The sequence below is a fragment of the Macaca mulatta genome, chromosome 4 (assembly GCF_049350105.2).
Source record: "Macaca mulatta isolate MMU2019108-1 chromosome 4, T2T-MMU8v2.0, whole genome shotgun sequence".
Lineage (NCBI taxonomy): Eukaryota > Metazoa > Chordata > Mammalia > Primates > Cercopithecidae > Macaca > Macaca mulatta.
Genome location: NC_133409.1, coordinates 113637909 through 113663776, shown reverse-complemented (window position 1 = coordinate 113663776; position 25868 = coordinate 113637909). Strand labels below are relative to the sequence as shown.

At 38.3% G+C, this 25868-nt stretch overlaps 1 protein-coding gene across 1 annotated transcript in view; it reads left to right on the top strand.

Moving 5' to 3' along the window:
• The window catches only part of RIMS1 (regulating synaptic membrane exocytosis 1), a 491022-nt gene that overhangs the window by 75395 nt on the left and 389759 nt on the right, over positions 1 to 25868 (top strand). The window contains exon 2 of the mRNA XM_077999766.1: positions 5473 to 5553. Within this exon, the coding sequence (XP_077855892.1) occupies positions 5473 to 5553 (81 nt within the window). The remainder of the gene's footprint in view (positions 1 to 5472; positions 5554 to 25868) is intronic.

Below are 25868 nucleotides of genomic sequence, written 5' to 3'. Positions count from 1 at the left end.
AGTCATATTCTATGAAATACTCTTTTTCTTGTTGAGAAAGAGAGTGAACCGTACTCAAACCATATGAACACAAATTTAGTGAAGTTAGTGAAATCATAAAACTTGTTGGTCATTTATATTTTATAAATATTGTATAGAAACTTGCTATGACAAAAACTATTACCTAGACTCTGTTTTAAATCACTATATTTTACCATATTAAATTACTCAAGCTTGAAATCCATAGATTTTCATTCTTTGTATCTTCTTTATTCATTGTACAAATATGTGGTGAGTTGCTATCACATGTAAGACACTGTTCTAGGCTCTTGGCATATGTCAGTGATCCAAACAGACAAAGATCTCTGATCTTGAGAAGTTCATATTTCAGCAGTAAGAGACTGTACATCTCAGAAAATAATAGAGCAACGTGAAGCGTGCATGGAAATATTTGGATGTAGTGAGAGGAGCAGATTGTAGTATTAAGTAGGATAATTAGAGTAGGAACCATCAAAAACTTGACAATTGAGCAAAGACTTTAAAGAAGTAAGGGGTTTAGTCATACCAGTATTGGGAAGAGCTATCCAGACAGAAGGAAAGGTTGGTGCAGAAATCTCAAGGCAGGAAAGGTAGATGCAGGGAGTAGTGCTGGGAGTTCTGATGCTATCCTAAGGACTCAGGCACTTCCTTGTGAGTAAAGTAGGGAACTATTGGGTAGAGATGGCAGGACCTGATTTATATTTCAAAAGAGTCACTTTGGCTGTTGTGTTGAGAATAGACTCCAGGAGAACAATAGTAAATGCTGGGTGACCCGTTAAAAATCTATGGTGAGAATTCAAATGAAAGACAATATTGGCTCAGGACAGGGTGGCAATAGTGGAGGGGTTGGTAAGTGGTCAAATTCTGCACAAATTTAGAAAATACATCCAGTCTGGTAGATAGGACACAGGATGTGAGAGAAAACAAGGAGTTAAGTCTAAAGTTTTTCACCTGAACAGCTGGAGAAATGTAGTTATGAACAGCCAAGGAGGAGATGGCTGCTGGTGGATCAAGTTTGGGGGAAAAAAAGATGAAAAGTTCCATTTTGGAAATGCTGATTTTGAGAGGTCTATTAAATACCCAAGTAAAAATGTCAGGAGGCAGTTAGATGTCTGACTGGAGCTAAGAAGAGAGACTCAGGCAGGAAATAGGAATTTTGCATGGATTGGGGGTACTTTATGGTTAATGTCATGTTGATGAATGGCATGAAGCACTGAATATGGAGTGTAGAAGGAAAGGTGGCCAGCTACAGAGTCCCTGAAGTCTCTTCTTGTCTGTTTCTAGGTACTTTTAATCAGTGATCAGCAAATCAGAAAATTGTATGTTTAAAAAACATTTCATTTTGTCAATCTTACATTATCTTAACTGCTCCTAAGGTCTCTTAGGACCAATGTGGACTACTACAATAACACTTGGGAAGTAGACACAAACACATGTATTTCTCCAACACTGTTTGGAGATAATTGTCTCCATTTATTATAGGAAAATTCAAAAACCATAACATTGAGAACAGAAATGTAAACGTGCTATAGTCTACTATTTGGCTGCTTCCTGCACAGTAACTAGTTTCCTGACATTAGTCATGAAAGATAAAACCATTTAAAGTTCAAATTCAGATAAAGTTTAACATAAAATAGTGGTTTTTTTTGGGAGGGAAGGTAGAGGGTAGTGATTGCAGGCACCAAAATGGAAAGTCAAAAGAGAGAAGGTAATTATGTAAATTGTGTTTCTTGAAGGCATTTAGAATTTTTAATTCACATACTCTAAGTATCTGAAAGCACATTTAGTTCCTGTTTGGAGAGATGAAAGCCTTGCCATAGCTTCATCTGCAGGCTTGTGGCAATGTTAGTCTCTCCCGTGTGTACGTGCACTGAAGAGTGGAAGTGGCTGAGTGGGCAGTTGGCAACCATTCATCGCATTGATTGCAGCCATTCATAAAACCCAGCAGTGCTGAGGGTGGAGTCAGGAGGAGCATTCCCCTGAGGCGGTTGCAGAATGTCTTATTTGCATAAATCTTCAGTGATGCTTCAGTGATGAGGGAATGCTCACATTCAGTTAGAAGACTGTGGAAGAGCCCCAATCTGATAAAACTGAGTAATTAAAGACTTTGCAAAGGATAAGAGGTCAAACCCTTTGAATTCCTAGTCCCTCAATCCATGGTAATTCTGGGAAGTCAGCGTTGTGGCAGCGTTTGTGGTCTCCTTATGTCTGGCTGAAGGAGTAAATTACACACAGAGACAAACACCTTAAAAGCTGCAACATACTGAAATATCATTGTTGTGTTTCTTCAAGTATGGGGGGTTTATATTATTATACCAAGTCTAATGCATAGGAGATAGTGGAAATTGCTGAGGTTACACAGTTTCCATACGTTAAAACTGTCAAAAGTGTTAAGGTTTTATCCCTCCAAACTGATGCAATTTAATTATAATTTTAAAGAAATGGTAACCTACACAAGCAAAAATCTTGTGAGTATACTTTTGATGTGTCTTACTCTGAGTGTAGGGAACTTTCTTCCTTTTCTTTCTTATATCTAGAAAAAATTTTAGCTAAAAAAAAGTCAAATTAGAAAATGCAGGAATATCTATTGCTATGATTTAGAACCCCCCGAAATTGGGTAAATAATTAGCAACCTGAAACAATTAGTTTCCTCCCTTTAAAACGCAGATTCAGCAGCTAGCTGCTTTGCTCTAGTCTTGAATATTTGTCCTGTGGCCAGGATATATCCTATTATGGAAAATGTGTTGTTTTCCTGTTTTATTCAAAATAATTCTAAATATGTTGCTTTTGAATACTAATGTGTTTATTTTTATTATTCAATAAAACTTTAAAGTTCAAAAAATTGAATGAAATTTTTATCAGAAAGATTCTATAACATACATAGACAGAAACAGTACATCAACTTGTAATTTTAAACCAAAACCACTGGGACTTGAAATTAGACAAGAATTTTCTTACAAAGATAGGGCCCTTTTTAAATTGTTATTTTATTTTATTTTTTTGTTTGAGATGGAGTCTCGCTGTGTAGCCCAGGCTGGAGTGCAGTTGCACGATCTCAGCTCATTGCAACCTCTGCCTCCCGGGTTCAAGCAGTTCTCCTGCCACAGCCTTCTGAGTAGCTGGGACTGCAGGCATGCACCACACACCTAGCTAAATTTTGTATTTTTTTAGTAAAGATGGGGTTTCACCATGTTGGCCAGCCTGGTCTCAAACTCCTGACCTCAACTGATCCACTGGCCTTAGCTTTCCAAAGTGATGTATTACAGGCGTGAGCCACCACGCCCAGCAGATAGGGCCTTTTAGTCAGAAGAAAAAAAGTTTGCTTACAAACCTACCTTTAGTGTTGCTTAATACCTTATATTTGTTAGAAAATAGTTACTTCAGCACATATTTTTAAAAAATATTAAGTAGTAGATTTGTTTTCTTTGAAAGCTTTGTATGAATACCTATGACATGAGGGGAAAAAAAGAGATGAATTAAGGTTTCTCATAGATTTAATTCTTTAGCATTTTTCCAAGTTGGTGATATTTCAGATATTTTCACAAATCAGTGCGTGTAGATTAAAAATGCTGCGGCCAGGCGCGGTGACTCACGCCTGTAATCTCAGCACTTTGGGAGGCCGAGGCGGGTGGATCACGAGGTCAGGAGACCGAGACATCCTAGCTAACACGGTGAAACACCATCTCTACTAAAAATACAAAAAATTAACCAGGCGTGGTGGTGGGCGCCTGTAGTCCCAGCTACTGAGGAGGCTGAGGCAGGAGAATGGCGTGAACCCAGGAGGCGGAGCTTGCAGTGAGAGGAGATCACACCACTGCACTCCAGCCTAGGTGACAGAGGGAGATTTAGTCTCCAAAAAAAAAAAAAAAAAAAAGGGGGGGGGCATATGTGAGAATTGCTAAAGATTTTCTAATGCTATGAAGTTTAACTTGCTGGACTTTTTAGCTTGTGTAAGTTTGATTAAAATTTCAGAGCTCAGAAATCCTAGGACATTACACTTCCCTAGCAACTGCCTTCCTGAATGTTTTAAAGGCTGATGCATGATTGGCCTTCTTCCATGACACTGGGGAAAGAACACAAGGCTTTGTGGTTCCTGTGGATGTCATTGACTCACATCTCTTGACCAATTCCTTAAAAGGTTAGCATCAACTCTTGATGAACACCACTTTTTAAAATTTTTATCCCAAAGGGAAGGTGTGTTGAGGCTTTGAAATGGCACCGTTTTCTTTTCTTGTCACGTTACATATTGATTTGGAAGTCTTACTGACCTTGTTTGGAATGAGCAGTGTGTGTGTGCACGTTTCTGTGCGTTGTGTCCATGTTTTCCTGTATCATTTCTTTCAGAAGTGGAGAAATTTGCCATGCAGCTTTAAGCTCTGGGAAAAGAGTTTATCTACCACTGCTTCACCAGCGATCCACTTCTGGAATAACATGACTGGCCTTAAATATGAGCAGGGTAGTCAAATCTCCAAGAAGCCTCCATGAAAGCTCTTAAGAACCAGATTCATATTTGAAGCCTTCTGGATCCTAAGGGGCATTCCATTTAGCAAAGACTAAGATGTGAGGTCTAAGTTTTATAACCAAGCCTTCTCTATTCAGAGCTATGTTTATTTTAAAGCTTTTGAGGAGAAGGAATATCTGAGCCATCCATGTTCATCCTCAGAGGGAGGTGTTTTCTGATTTCTGCCAATAAATGTCACCAGTGCTCTGTAAGCCCTGTTTACGTGAAAGTAGGAATATCTCTTCCTGCTGCCCTTTGGAGCTTTGTTATATTGTCTACCATCTACATTTATTTTGTGATGGATGACTTATGACACAAAGACATTTAATTTTTTCACATTTTGGAGTATCCTTTCTTATTTTACATGCGCGCGCGCACACGCACACACACACACACACTTTATATATGAACCTTGTCTTTGATCTCTTCCTCCCTCTTAGCATGAGGAAATTTTGAACAAGGGGGATGCCTTGAAGCCTCTCAGATCTTTTTGCACAAACAAAGACCTGTGTGGTGATTGATGGTGTGAAACAAAAGTCCGTATTTTTTAGTAAAATAGCAAAAGCCACAGAATATCCTGCTCAAAATGTAACATATCAACGCAACAGCTGTTCCTATTTTTAAGCTTTCAGACGTCTTTGGCATGTGGTCATGCCAAAGCTTTCAGTAGCTTTTCTGCTATGGGAAAAGCTGCTGACAATCATGTTATTGATGCTAAAAGGAAAGTCAAATACAGAGGCTAGCACAGATTTTATTTGGGTATAATTGAGCTTTTGGAAGCCTGAGTCAAAGATTTCCAACTCCAAAGACTTTGCTGGGGCCCCAAGGTTAATATTGAAGGGGCTTGCAAAGACTTTCCCTTAGATTGTTTTTCAGTACCGTGTTTAATTTCTAGATATGTTCTACCCTTTTTATAATTAATAGTGCGTTGTGCTGTCTATCATGCGCCCCAGGTGTGTTGTCAGGGACATGGCGAAGCCTGCTGCCTGCAAAACACCAAGAAATGCTGAAAACCAGCCCCACCAGCCTTCACCGTGAGTATGGCATTGGTTTTATTGACTGAAAATGTCGTCTCTTACACAGATCATGGTTACAGATTTATTCATATTGCATGTTGAGAGTAGATACTGTGGCTGCTTTTGTATATGTAATAAAAAGGCTACTGTTGAATTAGATACAATTAGCTGAGCTCTGGATTTAATATTTTTGTTAAGTGATGTTTCTAATACCATATTGAAAGGATTAAACTAGTTGGAGGAAGGGGACTGTTTTCTTAGGGCTCTAAAGTGACAGCAGTTCTTTTCTTGTTTGTTTGTTTGATTGTTTTAGATTTGGAATGCGTATGAGGTGGAACATAATACCTCAGGGAAGTAGGGAGGCAAGGTACAGACAGGCTGCCAAGTGGGGGCTAGTGTGTTTAAGGGAAATGCATAGGTAGTCCATTATCTAATCTTCAAGATATATTATTTAAAGGTAACTGACAATTTTTAAAAGTGGATTGTCAGCTGGGCGCAGTGGCTCATGCCTGTAATCCCAGCACTTTGGGAGGCCAAGGCGGGTAGATCACCTGAGGTATGGAGTTTGGGACCAGCCTGGCCAACATGGTGAAACCCCGTCTGTACTAAAAACACAAAAATTAGCTGGGCGCCGTGGTGGCCGTCTATAATCTCAGCTACTTGGGAGGCTGAGGCAGGAGAATCATCTGAACCTGCGAGGCGGAGATTGAAGTAAGCTGAGATCGTGCCACTGCACTCCAGCCTGGGCGACAGAGTGAGACCCTGTCTCAAAACCAAAAACAAAAACAAAAGTGGATTGTCCATCTAGTTTCATTTTTATTATTGAATTCTTAAGTGTTGGATTAAATGACCAACCAAAAGAGTCTCATTCACATTTGAAACTCAGAGTTGACTGATTTGATTTTTTCTCTACTCCCTGCTTTACCCTTAATTTGGTCATTGAAATGCTTATATTTTGTATATTACATACAGTAACATATCATTTAAAATTATTTGTGTTTTAGGATATGAAATGTGGTAAATTTCAGGAGGTTTAATAGGTGTTATAGGTTTTACCTCAATAAGTATACTTGAATATCATCTTCTACATTTAATCAGTATTTTCCAAGGAATAAAAACAGTTTTGAATTAGCAATAGTAAAAATGATTGATAATTACATTTTAAAAAGTACAAACTTAAAAGAAGTACTTTAAATGATGTTGTCATTTTTCTTTTTTCTATAGATATTCTGACTGTATATAAAGCCATTTTTGTATGATGGAACTTTTTGGATAATTCATAGAAAACTTACATCCCCAGTTTTCATCTTATATTCTAGGAATTAGAAAACATTTCAGTTATTTTAGAATTGAAGTTCTTTGAGGAATTAACGTTGATTTTAAAATCTCTTTATATTCCACACATCGAGGTTTCATTTTAATTGGTCTCACCTATTCCAAAGTTCATTTTAAATTAGACATTATTGAATATGAACTAGCATTTGCCATCCTCCAAAACAAGACGTTAGATAATTTTTCTCTTATTTTGTTTTCACTTTCCACAGACTTACAGCTGTGGGAATCTGTTGTCACTTTAATTGCAGCTAGTGTAAACTTCCCTGTGGCTCTTTGAGTTTAGTGGCCAAGAGGAAGCAACTGTAGATTCTTTGGATCCTGCTTTTTGGCAATCTCTTTGCTCACTCAATTCTTTTCTGTTTAAAATAATGAACCTCTCTGTCGGTGACTTGAAGAATTTAAAGTTTGCTTTCATTCCTTATGATAGCTGATTCTCTGTGGAGAGTAATGTTTGTGAATGGAACTCTCTGTAGCCACATAAATCCCTTTTTAGGTTAACATGGAAAGGACAAAAATAAATTGGAAGGGGATAATTGAGGACAGGCTTTAGTTTATAGATCAGTATTTTAAAATTTGTAATTTATGATTTTCAGTGGGTCTGAAAATCAATAGAGGCTAGTGACCAGACCTCTTTTAATATTTTTTAAAAAATAAAAGATAGTAGAAAATCTAGGAGTGCCTCCCAGGTTAGTATTTTAGGACAGAACTTAGATTTCTCTATATGGTAACTGTGTCAAAATACAAAATTTAATAAACAGTGCAGTTATTTATGAGGATTGCATTAATGGGTTTTAATTAGGAGAATGGCATAAGCAGATTTGCTTTATCAGTAGATGTATGTATATAGATAATATGTATTAATTGCTTTGGGAGAAGTAGGGAAAAGGGACTGTGAATGTGAAGTGGGCAAAACTAGAGACAAGTAAATCAATTAACAAACTATTGCAATAGGTCAGGGGGAGATAATAAGGTCTTAACTTAGAGGAAGGAGTAATAGAGGTTATGGGAAGGAGACATTTCAACAGCTAAGTGAGAAGTAAAATGGCCAATGCTTGATTGCCAATTGAATATGGATTGTAAGGAAAGAGTTTAGGGGGATTACCATATTAATGACTTGGGTGACTAAGAGCCGCTACCAAGAAGTTGAATTAAAATTGTAAACCAAAACTAGGCATAGATGGTGTATTAGTCTGTTTTCATGCTGCTGATAAAGACGTACCCAAGACTGGGCATTTTACAAAAGAAAGTTTATTGGACTTACAGTTCCACGTGGCTGGGGAGGTCTCACAATCATGCTGGAAGGTGAAAGGCACATCTCACCTGGCAACAGAGAAGAGAAGAGCTTGTGCGGGGAAACTTCCCCTTATATTGCCATCAGATCTCATGAAACTTTTCACTGTCATGAGAACAGCATGGGAAAGACCTGCCCCCATGATTCAGTTACCTCCCACTGGGTCCCTCCCCCGATACATGGGAATTCAAAATGAGATTTGGGTTGGGAACACACCCAAACCGTATCAGATGGACAGTGGTGAGTTCAGATTTTCATATAGTGATTTTTTAATATCTGTAAGCTATCCAAGCATATATATCTAACAAGAGGTTGGCTCTGTGAACCTTTAGCACTCAGTTAACTGGGGAAATAGATGACATCACTAAAGGTTACATAGAAAAAAAAAATAAGAGTGAACCCAAGGTAAAAGCAATGCTTAAGGAACAGGTAAATTATGAGGCCAACTCAGTCAAGAAGTAATAGTTAAAGAATCATAAGAACCAGAAGCCAAGGTAGTACAGGGATTCAAGGGGAATGCCCAACAGTGTTAAATGCAGCAGAAAATCAAGAAATAAGGGATGAAAGGTGTGCTTTGGTTTTGGTCACATAGCGGCCATTGGTGGCATTTACCATAGCATTTTCAACATATAAGTGGGTGGAAATGGTGTGTTTCTGTAGGCTTGAGGAGGAAATGAGAAGTCAGGAAAAAGGGAGGGTAAATGTACATGACTTTTTCTAAAAGTTTAACTGAGTAGGGGAAAAGAAATAGAGAGATTGGTAGAGAGGAAGCAGGGCGATAGTACTCATATCACTTGGTATATTCTATCATGCAAGTCTAGATTGATGGATACACATGTCAATATACTTTATATTTTTGATAACTATGTATATAAACTATCCAAGTGTTCCTTTTAAGTTATTATTAAAATGTCACTCAGTCATATTTTAAGCATGCCGCCTGAGTTGTCATCGTTTAATTGAAGTAATAAATATATCAAAATATTACTGGAGTTCAACAAATTGAGTCATATGACTGCTATTCCTTGGGTATAAGATAGAAAAATGAGATATATAAATGAGATAGAATCTTTTTCTTAAGAGTTTCTTCTCAAGTTGGGGGAGGAGAGGATAGTTAGATAATCAAATAAAATAATACTCAATAATAAATACAATACTAAAAATGTGTTTAAAAAGAAAAAAATGATTTATTCTGTTTGGGCTTGATGTGGTCAGGGAAGGATTTACAGAGCCTGCAACAATAATATGGATTTTTTTTTTTTTTTTTTGAGACGGAGTCTCGCTCTGCCACCCAGGCTGGAGTGCAGTGGTGTGGTCTCGGCTCACTGCAACCTCTGCCTCCCAGGTTCAAGCGATTCTTCTGCCTCCCGAGTAGCTGGGATTACAGACATGCACCACCACACCCAGCTAATTTTTGTATTTTTAGTAGAGACAGGGTTTCACCATGTTGATCAGGATGGTCTCAAACTCCTTACCTCGTGATCCGCCCCTCTCGGCTTCCCAAAGTGCTGGGATTATAGGCGTGAGCCACTGCACCTGGCCAGTCATATGGATTTTAAAGACTGAATAGTTTAGTAGGTATGCAAATTTGAGGTACGGTCTTCTAGAAGCAGAAAACAATTACCCTGAGACCCAGAACATCAGGTTGTGCTGGGTAATTTAAACCATATACTGACTACTGGAATCTCTATGCATTGTATTTTTCTCTACTTTGGTCTTGAGGTCTCTCTTGAGAGTTGCTATAAACTCTAGCCCTGTGTCAGTGGGGCTCCAGCATGGTGGTCATGGATGTTCACAGTGTGCCTTTCATAGAATAGTTCTTCATCTTTGTGGACAACCTAATGCTGAAGTGCCTCACCCGTGACCAAATGCCCCTGTCAAAGGAAATTTGTTCATAATGGCAGACACCCCTGTGGCTCTTAACTGAGCTGTGTCCAGTTTATTTCTACCAAGATGTCAGGAGAGTTGTGTAGGACAGCCCTGGCTAGGAGGAGAGTTAGGTTCAGGTGTGTCAGTCAAGGGAGACACAGAGAAGGCAACACAGTAAAACACATGAAATAACAGAAGCAGTGTGTCACTGACAGATCCTAGTGAGAAGGGGTGGGCATGCCTCCAAGGGCCAACAGGAAGCTGGGAGCTGTCTGAGAAATGCACGTGCAACTAGCTGGTGGGGAGCAAGAAAGAGAGAGTGAGGGACTCACAGGCCAGAGCCTTTACTGGTGTCCAGGCTGTTACCCACGCAGGTTTACCTCATGGAGTTCTAATTGGTGAGTGTAGAGCAAGCAGGGACTAGCTCAGTGGAGTCATGCTGTACTGAGGGGTGGTCCCTGTGGCATATCTGGGGAGGTGTTGGGGGTCGGTGGGCAAGTCACATAGCTGTAACTAGCTGTCCCATGGGAAGCTGTCACCAGGAGGCAGTTGTATGAGGTAGATCTGTATTGATCATCTTAAGGAACAGGGAGGAGGCAGAGAACTGGCAGCTGGGCCAGTGGTGGCTAAGCTCTGCTTCTGGTATGAGAACCTTCAATTTATATTTAAAATGGATGCCAAGGTAACAAAATTATAAGAATTCAGTGCAGTGTGTGTGTATGTGTGTATGTGGTTTCGTGGGTGGGTGGGAATTTGTGTGTGTGGGTGCATATGGGTATACATGTGTTAAAGAGAGAGAAAGATCAGAGGCAGGAAGTGCTGCATCAGAAGAATAGGACAGTTATCTAATTTGGAGAAAATAAACAACTCGTGCCTTAGCTTTGGTTTTACTTTTAATACTACTTTTTATTTTGAAATTTGATGTAAAATAATGGGGTTTTTGTGTTTTTCAGGCTTATCATGGATTTAAAAAGTCCAAGAAACACTTGGCTACTCTTCAATCTCAGGCACATATGTTAGGGAGACTAGGTAGAAGAGGCAGGAGGTAGCGAAGAGTTGAGAAAATTTCACATGTGGTATAATTAGAGCATAGTGATTCATTAGATGTGATAGGAAAGCAAAGGAGGCAAGATAACTCATTTTAGCTCAGGAGATTCAATGGATGTGATAAAATCAAGAAGAGAGCTAATTTAGGCACTAAGGCAGGTTTACACACAGCATTAGATTCGAGTATTAGTAGCCAAGGAAATCTCCAATTGGAACACTCAGAAAACAGTTGGCTATTCTGTTTCAAACTCAGGAGAGACTTAGAAAAGATACACTAATTTGTAAGCAATTACCTTATAACATTAACCATTAAAACAAGTGAAATAGCATTGGGAGGAGGTGTAGAGATAAAAGGAAGGAATATAAACGGGTGATGGGTGCACCAGGTTCTCACAAATCTCCACCTAAAGAACTTACTCATGTAACCAAATACCACCTGTATCCCAATAACTTATGGAAAATTTTTTTTTTTAAAGCCAGACACCAGTGATACTGAGACATTAAGTGTTATATCATTGTTTAGCATAGAGTAGGTGATAAACATCATGTTATTAAAAATTCTGTCAATATATAAGCATTTCATGTACGCAAAAAAAAAAAAAACAGTCTGTAGTGGGTATAAGCAGTACTTAAATGAGGATTGGAGGACTTAAGAAAATTATGCAACGTCATGCAAAAACTTTCCGTGTTTTAGCACTAAAAATCCCATGTTCTGAGAACTTCTGTTAGACCTAGGCAGACTGAATGGTTGGTCACCTTAGAACTAATAAAGTTAGAATTTGAAGGTAAAAATCCAGAAAGGAAATATGATAGCCAAGGAAAAACTATGCTTAGCCAAATTATGTTTGTGTTTCTGTGGAAGGTGACATTATTAGGAGTAAATTGAACCATGCATGGTACACGAATCAGTAAATTCTGCTTTTTTGTTTTATTTTTAGTTTTTGCTGACGATTACCTGTTTTTAAAAAATTGAGATACAACGCACATACCATACAATTCACCTTTTTCAAGAGTACAATTCAGTGGTTTTCAAAAAGCTGTGCAGCCATCATCATCATGGAATTCAGGAATGTTTTCATCACACTGAAAAAGAAATTTCATACCTTTTAGCTTTCATTACCCCATTCTCCTCAAAATACAGCCTCTGAAACCATTACTTTCTGTATTTATGAGTGTGCCTATTCTGGACATTTCCTATAAAAGGAATCATATTACATGTGTCTGTTTATATCTGGCTTTTTTCATTTAGCATAATGTTTTCTAGACTCTGAGTATGTATCTGTACTTTATCCCTTTCATTGCCCAGTGATTGTATCAATATATCAGGTTTTGTTTATTCATCCATCAGTTAATGGACATTTGGATTATTTCTATTTTTGACTATTATTAAAAATATTGCTATTAGCATTTAGGTACAAGTTTTTGGGGGTATGGGTGTTCTCAATTCTCTTGAGTATATACCTAGGAATAAAATTGCTGGGTCATACGGTAACTGTACATTTAACTTTTTGAGAACCTGCTAAGCTGTATTTCAAAGTAGCTGCATTATTTTACATTCCTATAAATAAGAGAATTTCAATTTCCCTAAATTCTTGTTAACACTTGTTATTGTCTGTCTTTTATATTATGGACGTCCCAGTGGGTGTAAAGTAGTGTCTTACTGTGGTTTTCATTTGTGTTTCCCTAGTAAATAATGACATTGATGAACTTTTCATGGGCTTATTGGCTATTTCTATATCTTCTTTGGAGAAATATCTATCAAAATATTTTCTTCAGTTTTAAGAATAAAATTAGTTTTCTCTAAAGATGATCCACCTATCAAAATATGAGTTATTTGTCTTTTTTATTGTTGAGTTATAAGTGTTCTTTACATGTAATAGATAGAAGATCTTTGTCACATAAATGATTTGCAAAATTGTCTCCCATTTAGTGAATAGTCTTTTCATTTTCTTTTTTTTAATGACCTTTTTTTATTATTATATTTTAAGTTCTAGGGTACATGTGCATAATATGCAGGTTTGTTACATATGTATACTTGTGCCACGTTGGTGTGCTGCACCCATCAACTCATCAGCACCCATCAACTCGTCATTTACATCAGGTATAACTCCCAGTGCAATCCTTCCCCCCTCCCCCCTCCCCATGATAGGCCCCGGTGTGTGATGTTCACCTTCCTGAGTCCAAGTGATCTCATTGTTCAGTTCCCACCTATGAGTGAGAACATGCGGTGTTTGGTTTACTGTTCTTGCAATAGTTTGCTGAGAATGATGGTTTCCAGCTGCATCCATGTCCCTACAAAGGACACAAATTCATCCTTTTTTATGGCTGCATAGTATTCCATGGTGTATATGTGCCACAATTTCTTAATCCAGTCTGTCACTGATGGACATTTGGGTTGATTCCAAGTCTTTGCTATTGTGAATAGTGCCGCAGTAAACATACGTGTGCATGTGTCTTTATAGCAGCATGATTTATAATCCTTTGGGTATATACCCAGTAATGGGATGGCTGGGTCATATGGTACTTCTAGTTCTAGATCCTTGAGTAATCGCCATACTGTTTTCCATAATGGTTGAACTAGTTTACAATCCCACCAATAGTGTAAAAGTGTTCCTATTTCTCCACATCCTCTCCAGCACCTGTTGTTTCCTGACTTTTTAATGATTGCCATTCTAACTGGTGTGAGATGGTATCTCATTGTGGTTTTGATTTGCATTTCTCTGATGGCCAGTGATGATGAGCATTTTTTCATGTGTCTGTTGGCTTCATGAATGTCTTCTTTTGAGAAATGTCTATTCATATACTTTGCCCACTTTTTGATGGGGTGGTTTGTTTTTTTCTTATAAATTTGTTTGAGTACTTTGTAGGTTCTGGATATTAGCCCTTTGTCAGATGAGTAGATTGCAAAAATTTTCTCCCATTCTGTAGGTTGCCTGTTCACTCTGATGGTAGTTTCTTTTGCTGTGCAGAAGCTCTTTAGTTTAATGAGATCCCATTTGTCAATTTTGGCTTTTGTTGCCATTGCTTTTGGTGTTTTAGACATACAGTCCTTGCCCATGCCTATGTCCTGAATGGTACTACCTAGGTTTTCTTCTAGGGTTTTTATGTTATTAGGTCTAACATTTAAGTCTCTAATCCATCTTGAATTAATTTTCGTATAAGGAGTAAGGAAAGGATCTAGTTTCAGCTTTCTACTTATGGCTAGCCAATTATTCCAGCACCATTTATTATATAGGGAATCCTTTCCTCATTTCTTGTTTTTCTCAGGCTTATCAAAGATCAGATGGCTGTAGATGTGTGGTATTATTTCTGAGGACTCTGTTCTGTTCCATTGGTCTATATCTCTGTTTTGGTACCAGTAGCATGCTGTTTTGGTTACTGTAGCCTTGTAGTATAGTTTGAAGTCAGGTAGCGTGATGCCTCCAGCTTTGTTCTTTTGACTTAGGATTGTCTTGGAGATGCGGGCTCTTTTTTGGTTCCATATGAACTTTAAAGCAGTTTTTTCCAATTCTGTGAAGAAACTCATTGGTAGCTTGATGGGGATAGTATTGAATCTATAAATTACCTTGGGCAGTATGGCCAATTTCACGATATTGATTCTTCCTATCCATGAGCATGGTATGTTCTTCCATTTGTTTGTGTCCTCTTTGATTTCACTGAGCAGTGGTTTGTAGTTCTCCTTGAAGAGGTCCTTTACATCCCTTGTAAGTTGGATTCCTAGGTATTTTATTCTCTTTGAAGCAATTGTGAATGGAAGTTCATTCATGATTTGGCTCTCTGTTTGTCTGTTACTGATGTATAAGAATGCTTATGATTTTTGCACATTAATTTTGTATCCTGAGACTTTGCTGAAGTTGCTTATCAGCTTAAGGAGATTTTGGGCTGAGACAATGGGGTTTTCTAAATATACAATCATGTCATCTGCAAACAGGGACAATTTGACTTCTTCTTTTCCTAACTGAATACCCTTGATTTCTTTCTCTTGCCTGATTGCCCTAGCCAGAACTTCCAACACTATGTTGAATAGGAGTGGTGAGAGAGGGCATCCCTGTCTTGTGCCAGTTTTCAAAGGGAATTTTTCCAGTTTTTGGCCATTCAGTATGATATTGGCTGTGGGTTTGTCATAAATAGCTCTTATGATTTTGAGATACGTTCCATGAATACCAAATTTATCGAGAGTTTTTAGCATCAAGGGTTGTTGAATTTTGTCAAAGACCTTTTCTGCATCTATTGAGATAATCATGTGGTTTTTGTCTTTGGTTCTGTTTATATGCTGGATTACGTTTATTGATTTGCATATGTTGAACCAGCCTTGCATCCCAGGGATGAAGCCAACTTGATCATGGTGGATAAGCTTTTTGATGTGCTGCTGAATCCGGTTTGCCAGTATTTTATTGAGGATTTTTGCATCGATGTTCATCAGGGATATTGGTCTAAAATTCTCTTTTTTTGTTGTGTCTCTGCCAGGCTTTGGTATCAGGATGATGTTGGCCTCATAAAATGAGTTAGGGAGGATTCCCTCTTTTTCTATTGATTGGAATAGTTTCAGAAGGAATGTTACCAGCTCCTCCTTGTACCTCTGGTAGAATTCAGCTGTGAATCCATCTGGTCCTGGACTTTTTTTGGTTGGTAGGCTATTAATTATTGCCTCAATTTCAGAGCCTGCTATTGGTCTATTCAGGGATTCAACTTCTTCCTGGTTTAGTCTTGGGAGAGTGTAAGTGTCCAGGAAATTATCCATTGCTTCTAGATTTTCTAGTTTATTTGCATAGAGGTGTTTATAGTATTCTCTGATGGTAGTTTGTATTTCTGTGGGGTCGGTGGTGTTATCCCCTTTATCATTTTTTATTGCATCTATTTGATTCTTCTCTCTTTTCTTTGTTATTAGTCTTGCTAGCGGTCTATCAATTTTCTTGATCTTTTCAAAAAACCAACTCCTGGATTCATTGATTTTTTGGAGGGTTTTTTGTGTCTCTATCTCCTTCAGTTCTGCTCTGATCTTAGTTATTTCTTGCCTTCTGCTAGCTTTCGAATGTGTTTGCTCTTGCTTCTCTAGTTCTTTTAATTGTGATGTTAGAGTGTCAATTTTAGATCTCTCCAGCTTTCTCTTGTGGGCATTTAGTGCTATAAATTTCCCTCTACACACTGCTTTAAATGTGTCCCAGAGATCCTGGTATGTTGTATCTTTGTTCTCATTGGTTTCAAAGAACATCTTTATTTCTGCCTTCATTTCGTTGTGTACCCAGTAGTCATTCAGGAGCAGGTTATTCAGTTTCCATGTAGTTGAGCAGTTTTGATTGAGTTTCTTAGTCCTGAGTTCTAGTTTGATTGCACTGTGGTCTGAGAGACAGTTTGTTATAATTTCTGTTCTTGTACATTTGCTGAGGAGTGCTTTACTTCCAATTATGTGGTCAATTTTGGAATAAGTGTGATGTGGTGCTGAGAAGAATGTATATTCTGTTGATTTGGGGTGGAGAGTTCTGTAGATGTCTATTAGGTCTGCTTGCTGCAGAGATGAGTTCAATTCCTGGATATCCTTGTTAACTTTCTGTCTCGTTGATCTGTCTAATGTTGACAGTGGGGTGTTGAAGTCTCCCATTATTATTGTATGGGAGTCTAAGTCTCTTTGTAAGTCTCTAAGGACTTGCTTTATGAATCTAGGTGCTCCTATATTGGGTGCATATATATTTAGGATAGTTAGCTCTTCCTGTTGAATTGATCCTTTTACCATTATGTAATGGCCTTCTTTGTCTCTTTTGATCTTTGATGGTTTAAAATCTGTTTTATCAGAGACTAGTATTGCAACCCCTGCTTTTTTTTATTCTCCATTTGCTTGGTAGATCTTCCTCCATCCCTTTATTTTGAGCCTATGTATGTCTCTGCATGTGAGATGGGTCTCCTGAATACAACAGACTGATGGGTCTTGACTCTTCATCCGGTTTGCCAGTCTGTGTCTTTTAATTGGAGCATTTAGTCCATTTACATTTAAGGTTAATATTGTTATGTGTGACCTTGATCCTGCCATTACGATATTAACTGGTTATTTTGCTCGTTAGTTGATGCAGTTTCTTCCTAGCCTCGATGCTCTTTACATTTTGGCATGTTTTTGCAATGGCTGGTACTGGTTGTTCCTTTCCATGTTTAGTGCTTCCTTCAGGGTCTCTTCCAAGGCAGGCCTGGTGGTGACAAAATCTCTAAGCATTTGCTTATCTGTAAAGGATTTTATTTCTGCTTCACTTAGGAAACTTAGTTTGGCTGGATATGAAATTCTGGGTTGAAAATTCTTTTCTTTAAGAATGTTGAATATTGGCCCCCACTTTCTTCTGGCTTGTAGAGTTTCTGCTGAGAGATCTGCTGTTAGTCTGATGGGCTTCCCTTTGTGGGTAACCCGACCTTTCTCTCTGGCTGCCCTTAAGATTTTTTCCTTCATTTCAACTTTGGTGAATCTGGCAATTATGTGGCTTGGAGTTGCTCTTCTCGAGGAGTATCTTTGTGGCGTTCTCTGTATTTCCTGGATTTGAATGTTGGCCTGCCCTACTAGGTTGGAGAAGTTCTCCTGGATGATATCCTGAAGAGTGTTTTCCAACTTGTTTCCCCCTCACTTTCAGGCAACGCCAATCAGATGTAGATTTGGTCTTTTTACATAATCCCATACTTCTTGCAGGCTTTGTTCATTTCTTTTTCCTCTTTTTTCTTTAGATTTCTCTTCTCGCTTCATTTCATTCATTTGATCCTCAATCGCTGATACTCTTTCTTCCAGTTGATCGTGTTGGTTACTGAAGCTTGTGCATTTGTCACGTATTTCTCTTGTCATGGTTTTCATCTCTGTCCGTTCGTTTATGGTCTTCTCTGCATTAATTATTCTGGTTATCAATTCTTCCACTCTTTTTTCAAGATTTTTAGTTTATTTGCACTGGGTACATAATTCCTCCTGTAGCTCTGAGAAGTTTGATGGACTGAAGCCTTCTTCTCTCATCTCGTCAAAGTCATTCTCCGTCCAGCTTTGATCCGTTGCTGGCGATGAGCTGCGTTCCTTTGGAGGGGGAGATGCGCTCTTATTTTTTGAATTTCCAGCTTTTCTGCCCTGCTTTTTCCCTATCTTTGTGGTTTTATCTGCCTCTGGTCTTTGATGATGGTGACGTACTGATGGGGTTTTGGTGTGGGTGTCCTTCCTGTTTGTTAGTTTTCCTTCTAACAGTCAGGACCCTCAGCTGTAGGTCTGTTGGAGATTGCTTGAGGTCCACTCCAGACCCTGTTTGCCTGGGTGTCAGCAGCAGAGGCTGCAGAAGATAGAATACTGGTGAACAATGAGTGTACCTGTCTGATTCTTGCTTTGAAAGCTTCCTCTCAGGGGTGTACTCCACTGTGTGAGGTGTGGGGTGTCGGTCTGCCCCTAGTGGAGGATGTCTCCCAGTTAGGCTACTCAGGGGTCAGGGACCCACTTGAGTAGGCAGTCTGTCGATTCTCAGATCTCAGCCTCCGTATTGGGAGATCCACTGCTCTCTTCAAAGCTGTCAGACAGAGTTGCTTTCGTCTGCAGAGATTTCTGTCTGCTGCCTTTTTTTTTTTTTTTTTTTTGGTGGTGGTGGTGTTGTTTAGCTGTGCCCTGTCCCCAGAGGTGGAGTCTACAGAGACTGGCAGGCCTCCTTGAGCTGTTGTGAGCTCCACCCAGTTCGATCTTCCCAGGGCTTTGTTTACCTACTTAAGCCTCAGCAATGGCGGGTGCCCCTCCCCCAGCCTCGCTGCTGCCTTGCAGTTAGATCGCAGACTGCTGTGCTAGCAATGAGGAAGGCTCTGTGTGCGTGGGACCCTCCCGGCCAGGTGTGGGATATAATCTCCTGGTGTGCCTGTTTGCTTAAAGCGCAGTATTGGGGTGGGAGTTACCTGATTTTCCAGGTGTTGTGTGTCTCTGTTCCCCTGGCTAGGAAAAGGGATTCCCTTCCCCCTTGCGCTTCCCAGGTGAGGCGATGCCTCGCCCTGCTTCAGCTCTCGCTGGTGGGGCTGCAACAGCTGACCAGCACCGATTGTCCGGCACTCCCCAGTGAGATGAACCCAGTACCTCAGTTGATAATGCAGAAATCACCTGTCTTCTGTGTCGCTCGCGCTGGGAGCTGGAGACTGTAGCTGTTCCTATTCGGCCATCTTGCTCCGCCCCGGTCTTTTCATTTTCTTGATAGTACTTTTGAAGCACAGGTTTTTAATTTTGATGAAGTCTAATTGATCTATTTTTTTCTTTGGTTATTTGTGGTTTTGGTCTTGTATCCAGGAAATCATTCTCATATCCAGTGTCATTAATATTTGCCCCCATGTTTTCTTCTGAGAGTTTTATACTTTTAGATCTTACATTTAGGTCTTTGATTCATTTTGAGATAGTTTTTATATATGATGTGTGTGTTTTTATACGTGTGTGTGTGTGTATACTTTTCCCATAGCATGTTAGGAAATATATATGTTTATGCTTGAAAATATGATTTCTCATTTATAATCACATATCTCATATTGCATTTATGTCTTACATCAGTTAATAGATTAAACAAAAGTGTGAATGGGTCTCTGATATTGTGAATAGTTGGATAAAAGCTCTTGTCATTATTTCTCTAGGACTTTAAGCTCTGCATACTAGACATGATCTTCAGGCTGTGTGGTCTAATGTTCACAACTCTGTGTCTTCCTACAGTAGTGGATGGCAGAAATGTCAGGGACAACACAGAAAAATGAATAATCCACTTGGAGACTGTTACCACCTCAGACACACCCCCATCATGAATATAATTTCTCCCAATGTCTGGGAAAGACCCTATGAACATTGAAAACTAGCCCACCTTTCTGTTTTCGGAGCTGTTGCCCCTTTGCTGCTGCTGAACCATGTGGTCTTTCCTTCTCTGTTAAAACAGCTTTGGCTGAGAAGGTAGCGTTAAAAGGAAGAGAAATGAATTTCTTCAACTGGTGGAAGAGTGTGCAGTAGAGGAAACAATTCATTGCTTTTATGCCATGAATTGGCCTATTTATTCTCTCTTCAACAAATATTTAGTTTGTACTGTGTGCATAACATATTGCCAGGCACTGGATATTATCATGAACAAAGCAGAGTCTTTGTCCTTGTAAAGCTTGGGGTATGGGAGGAGACAATCTAAACAGCAAACAAAAATAGATGATAAAACCCTTTACTTTTAACGAAGGCCTAACCTGAATGCAGTGAAAGAGAACTACACTGGGAAAGCTATTTAGAAAGTATGCTCAAGGAAGGCTCTAAGAGGAGGTGGCATTTAAAAAGAGACTTGAAAGGTGAGAAATCAGCCTTGTAAAGAGCCAGGAAAAGGGAATTCCAGGCAGAAAAGATGATGGTATGTGAAGTGGTCCTTATGTGGAAAACAGAGTATCATGTTTAGGGAAGTAAAGAAGCCCAGAGAAAGCAAGTAAGGAGAAAGAGCAATGTCTGAGACAAGCAAGGGTTCCATCCTAGAGCTCTTGCAGGTCTTTGGCTTTTATCTAAGACCTATATTGAGAAACCCTTAAAGCACTTCAAAGAAGGGGGAATCATGATCCAGTGTTGTGTAGCAAATGGGTTGTAAGGAAATAAGATAACTTTTAGGAGATGGTTGTGGCAGTTGCGGCAAAATATAATGGTGGTCTGGATTCTACTGGTGGCAGCTGAGATGAAGCATGTGGAATTTGGCCACATGCCAAAAATCATGAAGTTTTGAAAGCAATGAGGGAGAAGAGAGAAGAGGAGCTTCTGTGCACTAAGGGGAGGAGGCTCCAATCGTATGTGTAATCTCTAATATGCTTAAGAAGATCACTGTTCTTTGAATGCAGAATACGTATGTACTTATTTTCTCATTAAATCCTAAGCATCCTACTATGGATGCAATTGTATCTTAAATGGCATCTATTATTGAATACTTTAGAAATCTTGCTTGTGTTACTTTAGGTATACTTATATAACACTTGAAATATTGAACGCAAAAATTATGAAAAGTAAAATTGAATAAAAATGGAAACATTGCTAGATTTTTCTACTTATTTAAACTTATTTAAAGTTTGTTTATTGTGATTTTTTTTTTACTCTGATATTCTTTTGGGACAGAAGATTTAGTAATTTTGTAGGTGTTTGGATACCCGTGAAGAAACTGATTTTTAAAATATATGCTAGATACAAATATTGCACCTTTTAAAAATATATCTCATTTACTGAGTAAAATTCAGTCAAGAAGAAAAAGAATATGTTATCAAATGCAAAGGATCTTTTAGTCATATATTTCATCATGAATGAAAGTTATTTTTCAGAGACAGGCCTTCTCTGTACTATTTTTAGCCATGTTTATAACAAAATTGCATTGAGTTTTAATTTCTTGCTTGGTTAAAAGTTATTTTCACATAAAATAAGAGATGTTTAATATCACAGGCTGTAGTTGTATTACCACCTGCAGTATGGATCAATATCAATTTTCTATTGATATTAGAAAAAAGATCCAACTAGGAAAAAAAAGTTTTCGCCTTTTAGAATAAAGACAGTAGAGCCAGTAATTTGAAAATAGAGAATTCTAGGAACACTGACATTTCCAATTCATGGTTATAATTAGGAAGTGACAGAATTTTAAAAAGTTGTGAGGCTTTTATAGTCTTCATTCTTTTTATATGATTTGCTGGCTTATGCAAATCATTCTATGCCAATTCACAAAGTCTTACAAAGCCCCTTGTTCTGCCATAGCTATTTTAATGATAATATTGTGTTTTTCTCTTTCTGAATGCTCAGAGAAGATGCTGCCCTCTTCAATTTCTTGGCTATTAAAAGCATTTAGTTCTGGAAGAGTAGAACTTAAGTAGTTCTACTGTGTATGTGTGTGTGTATGTGTGTGTAACTAAGGTCGTGCAAGCCCAAGCAGACTTTTGATTGAGTTTATTTAACGGCAGCTTTACATTAAGCCACATGATGTGGCAACAACCAAGATCTGATGATGCTTGTACTTGGCCTGCATATGGAAGACAAAACATGAACTATATTAGTGGCTTGCCCCAGGGTCACCCAGCAGGACAGGGGAAGATAACTGGATTCTAGACCTGAAAATCCATGAAATTTTAGACATATACTTTGAGAGCATTGTGTATTCCGTAAAGTACTATATAAATATTGTTCATATATTCTACTCAAGTATCAGTGAAAAATCTCTACTTTATTCATTTATTTCATTAATTTAACAAATATTTACCAAAATCTTATAGTGTACTTGACACAATTTGAGAATAAATTTTCTGGTCAATCCTCTCAAGATATAGGCTGTATCTTTATATGTTTCTTATTGAGGGAAATGATGTAAAAAGGCATAGAATCACTTTTTAGAAGGTTATATTCCATGACACACTACCCCATTATGTATTAAATGCCCCTTACTATGCATGAGTAGGGAAGCCAGGAAACATGTATTTGGAAAATTTTCCTAAGTGATTTTGGCATACTCTCTTGATTTAGAATCATTGATATGTACCACTAATATGCTCAGTAAAAATGAAGATTAGATGAGATGGGTGATAATTTTGTAAGTCAAAATTAATGTGAATATCACTGAATTGGACCTCTCTTTCAAAACTCATGTACAGATGTTGCAAGGATAAATAAATATTGGCAATATTATTATTAGAAAGTTGCTGTGCCTCAGGGCTCAGCCTGGTTACTCTGTGAATCACCGGTATTTCCTCTGCTCTCCTACAGAGTCATTTGTCCAGGATGAGAACAGTCTGCCTGTGCCAAGAAAACAGTTGGTTGTTGTGAAAAAAAACAGGAAGCTTATAGGCAAAGAAGGCAAAATATGATGGTGGTGTGGACTCTACTGGTGGCAACTGAGATCGGTACCCACTGGCTACTGCACTAGTGTTAGAAGGAAGACATTAAATAAAAGAAAAATACCTAGGACCTTGGGCAAAGCATGCAGTGAATTAATGTGTATTTAGTGAAAAAATGATAATGGTGAATAAATGAATGCACTCATCTATTATACATATAACAAATCTTAAACATTATGAATGTGGGTAAAAGTTCAGGAGTCAGAATGAATTAGCCAGGCAAGGGGGACATTGAAAATATAGTCTGATTTGAAAAGTGTATTTGGCCAGTGAGTTAAGAGGAATGCAAACCTGTGAAAGGCAGTTGAGGCCAGTTTATTAATGTCCTTGAAGTCCATCTTTGATAAACAGATTTTACTCTGAAGGGAGATGTGAAAGTATCTGAACATGGAGCTATCCAGTTGAAAGGAAAGTTTCAGGATAATGAATTTGTCTGGAATATGCATGATGGATGAGCCTATGGCATTCCTGAAGACAAAGGGACCAATTAGTAGATGATTAGAATAGATGAGACATGGCTAATAATACTAGGAATAATGGCAATGACTCCAGAAAAAATGGATGAGAAAGACATCTGAAAGAAGAAACTGGTATGCCTTAATGACAAGTGGATGTAGTTATGAAAGGGACAAGGAAGAGATAAGACAAAAATTTTCTGAGATTTTGGGACTGGGAATTACCAAAGGAAAGTTAATAAAAAATAAGGATAGAAAAGGCAAGTACTTTTAGGGAATTACATTCCCTAAATTATGCATTTCTTTTCTGATTCCTTAGAGAAATCCACAGAAAAGAAGATTCTGCGGCACAATAGAGTCATTCCATATGGGAACATCAAAAAGAAAAAGAGCACACGTCTAAATTTTCAAAACTTCTCACCGGTCTAAGTTCTGCATAAAATTAAAGCAGAAGAGTGTCTAATTTTAGCTTTTTGCTGATTTTCTATCAACTCTGGTAACAATAACTGCAATTATGTGCTATTCTGTTTTAGGCACTTTGTGTGCATTTAACCCTCATGAAACTTGATAAAGTATTGTTACTGTCTCCATTTTACATATAAGGAAACTGAGGCACATAAAAGAAAATTATTTGCTCATTTGCATTTACCCACTAATAATCATGTTCATTTACCCACTAACTTCTGGTTATTCATTTTAACTATTCAGATCAGGATTCACCGGCAGCATTCTTCTTGCTCAATCTACTGGGGCTAGAAGACAAGAATACCGTAGGATTCTTAATTCAAATAATTTATTCTAGTATAGTCGGCATGATATATAATCAGTGAGTAGGTCACGCTCTTTGTGGTATTCACCCATATTAGAAAAAATTCATAGAAAAGATGAAAGTTGACAGAGAATGTACAAAATTACAATTGGTAATGTTTTTCATCTAAGTTTCATTATTTATAAACCATGAAGGCTCTTCTTTATTTTGTTTGCAGAAATGGGGTTTAATCTCTAATCCTGCAATACTTTTAAAGAGCACTAGTCATTTGGCAGTAAGTCGTGTGCTGTCTAGGGATATGTTTTCTCTGGTAGCCTTAGTTTATTATTATTTTTTAAATCATTCACCTTTTCGTTTCCTTTGTCTTGTGTCCCCAGCTGCAGTGTTCATCTCTTGAAGAAAGAGACTGTATTGAGAGGAAGTCATTAGTGTACTATAATGCATATGACTAAGCTATGCCATTGGAACTTGATATAAATTGCTTTTTTGTTGTTGTTTGAACTATGATTTGATTTGAATACTGAATGCCAATTGACAAATGATTTCAAGATGGATTATATTATCTCCCTTATTGATAATGGCAAACTGAGCCGTTAAATTATGGAGTAGAGGATATGGAGGATCAGGGAGGAGAATAAAGGCATCTTTCATTTTATCATTTTGATTTTTCTAACTGCATTTCCATGCAATTCCAGGGAGCCATTTCCACCTTCTATTATCCTTTGAAGCATTAAAAGTGTTAAAATACTCAGACTGGTCTTTTGCAGTGTTACTTTACTATGAGGCCTTGTTACTTAGTATGATACCTCAGCTGATAGTCTTGGGACACATTTATGAGAAATGTTCAGGCTTGGAAAATGTGTGACTTTGAGTTCTATTTCTGTGTGTGTGTGACTGTAGGTATTAACACAAAACTTAAAGTTTTTGCCTCTCTACAGTGCATGCTACTTTACACATAAGGGTGCTCAAATATTATGTTGTTTGTTCCAAGTTAAAATGGAACTGAGCTCAGTATTTCCTTCCACATCACACCCCAACAAACCCAAGCACAATCACAGTCATGCATCCGTCTTCACCTTCTCTCATCTATTTATGACATTTCATTTCTCACAGTCACGCAGATGGGAAACCCCTGAGTCATCTTCAGCTCCCCACTTCCTTGTGTGCTCCCTAAGTGTAATCAGTCACTGTGTCCTGTCAGGTCTAATTCTGAATCTCTGAATTGTCTCACATCTGTTCCTTCTGTCAGTTCTCACTCCCATCCTCATATTTCAGGCTCTCCTTTTTGCATGGAGTTGGATACCCCTTGGCCTTTTGTCTTCTATTTCTTTGCTAGTCTAATTCATCCCACCCAGCTTTGCTCAGAGCAGCTGCCCTCTCTGAAGGCCTTTAGGCCTGCACAGCACCTGATTGTCTTCTCTTTGGTAGTACTTTCTCTGGTCTAAATGTTTTACAAAACCACATTATTCCCTACTCATTGAAGATGTCCTTCCCTTCTATTTCCACACTGAGCTTTTGCCACTACTTGTTTTAATATCTCACCCACTCCTCCTTTTCCACCAATGATAATCCTGCCTGTGGCTCAAGTCTCTGCTCCAAAACAATTTCCTCCAAAACTTACTTGGCCACCCCCCTCACCAAAAGTTTTTCTTCCCTGAGCTTTGGTTATATCCGTCTTACCTAGAGCACACATCATGTTCTACCTCTTATTTGTGTGTTTCTTGGA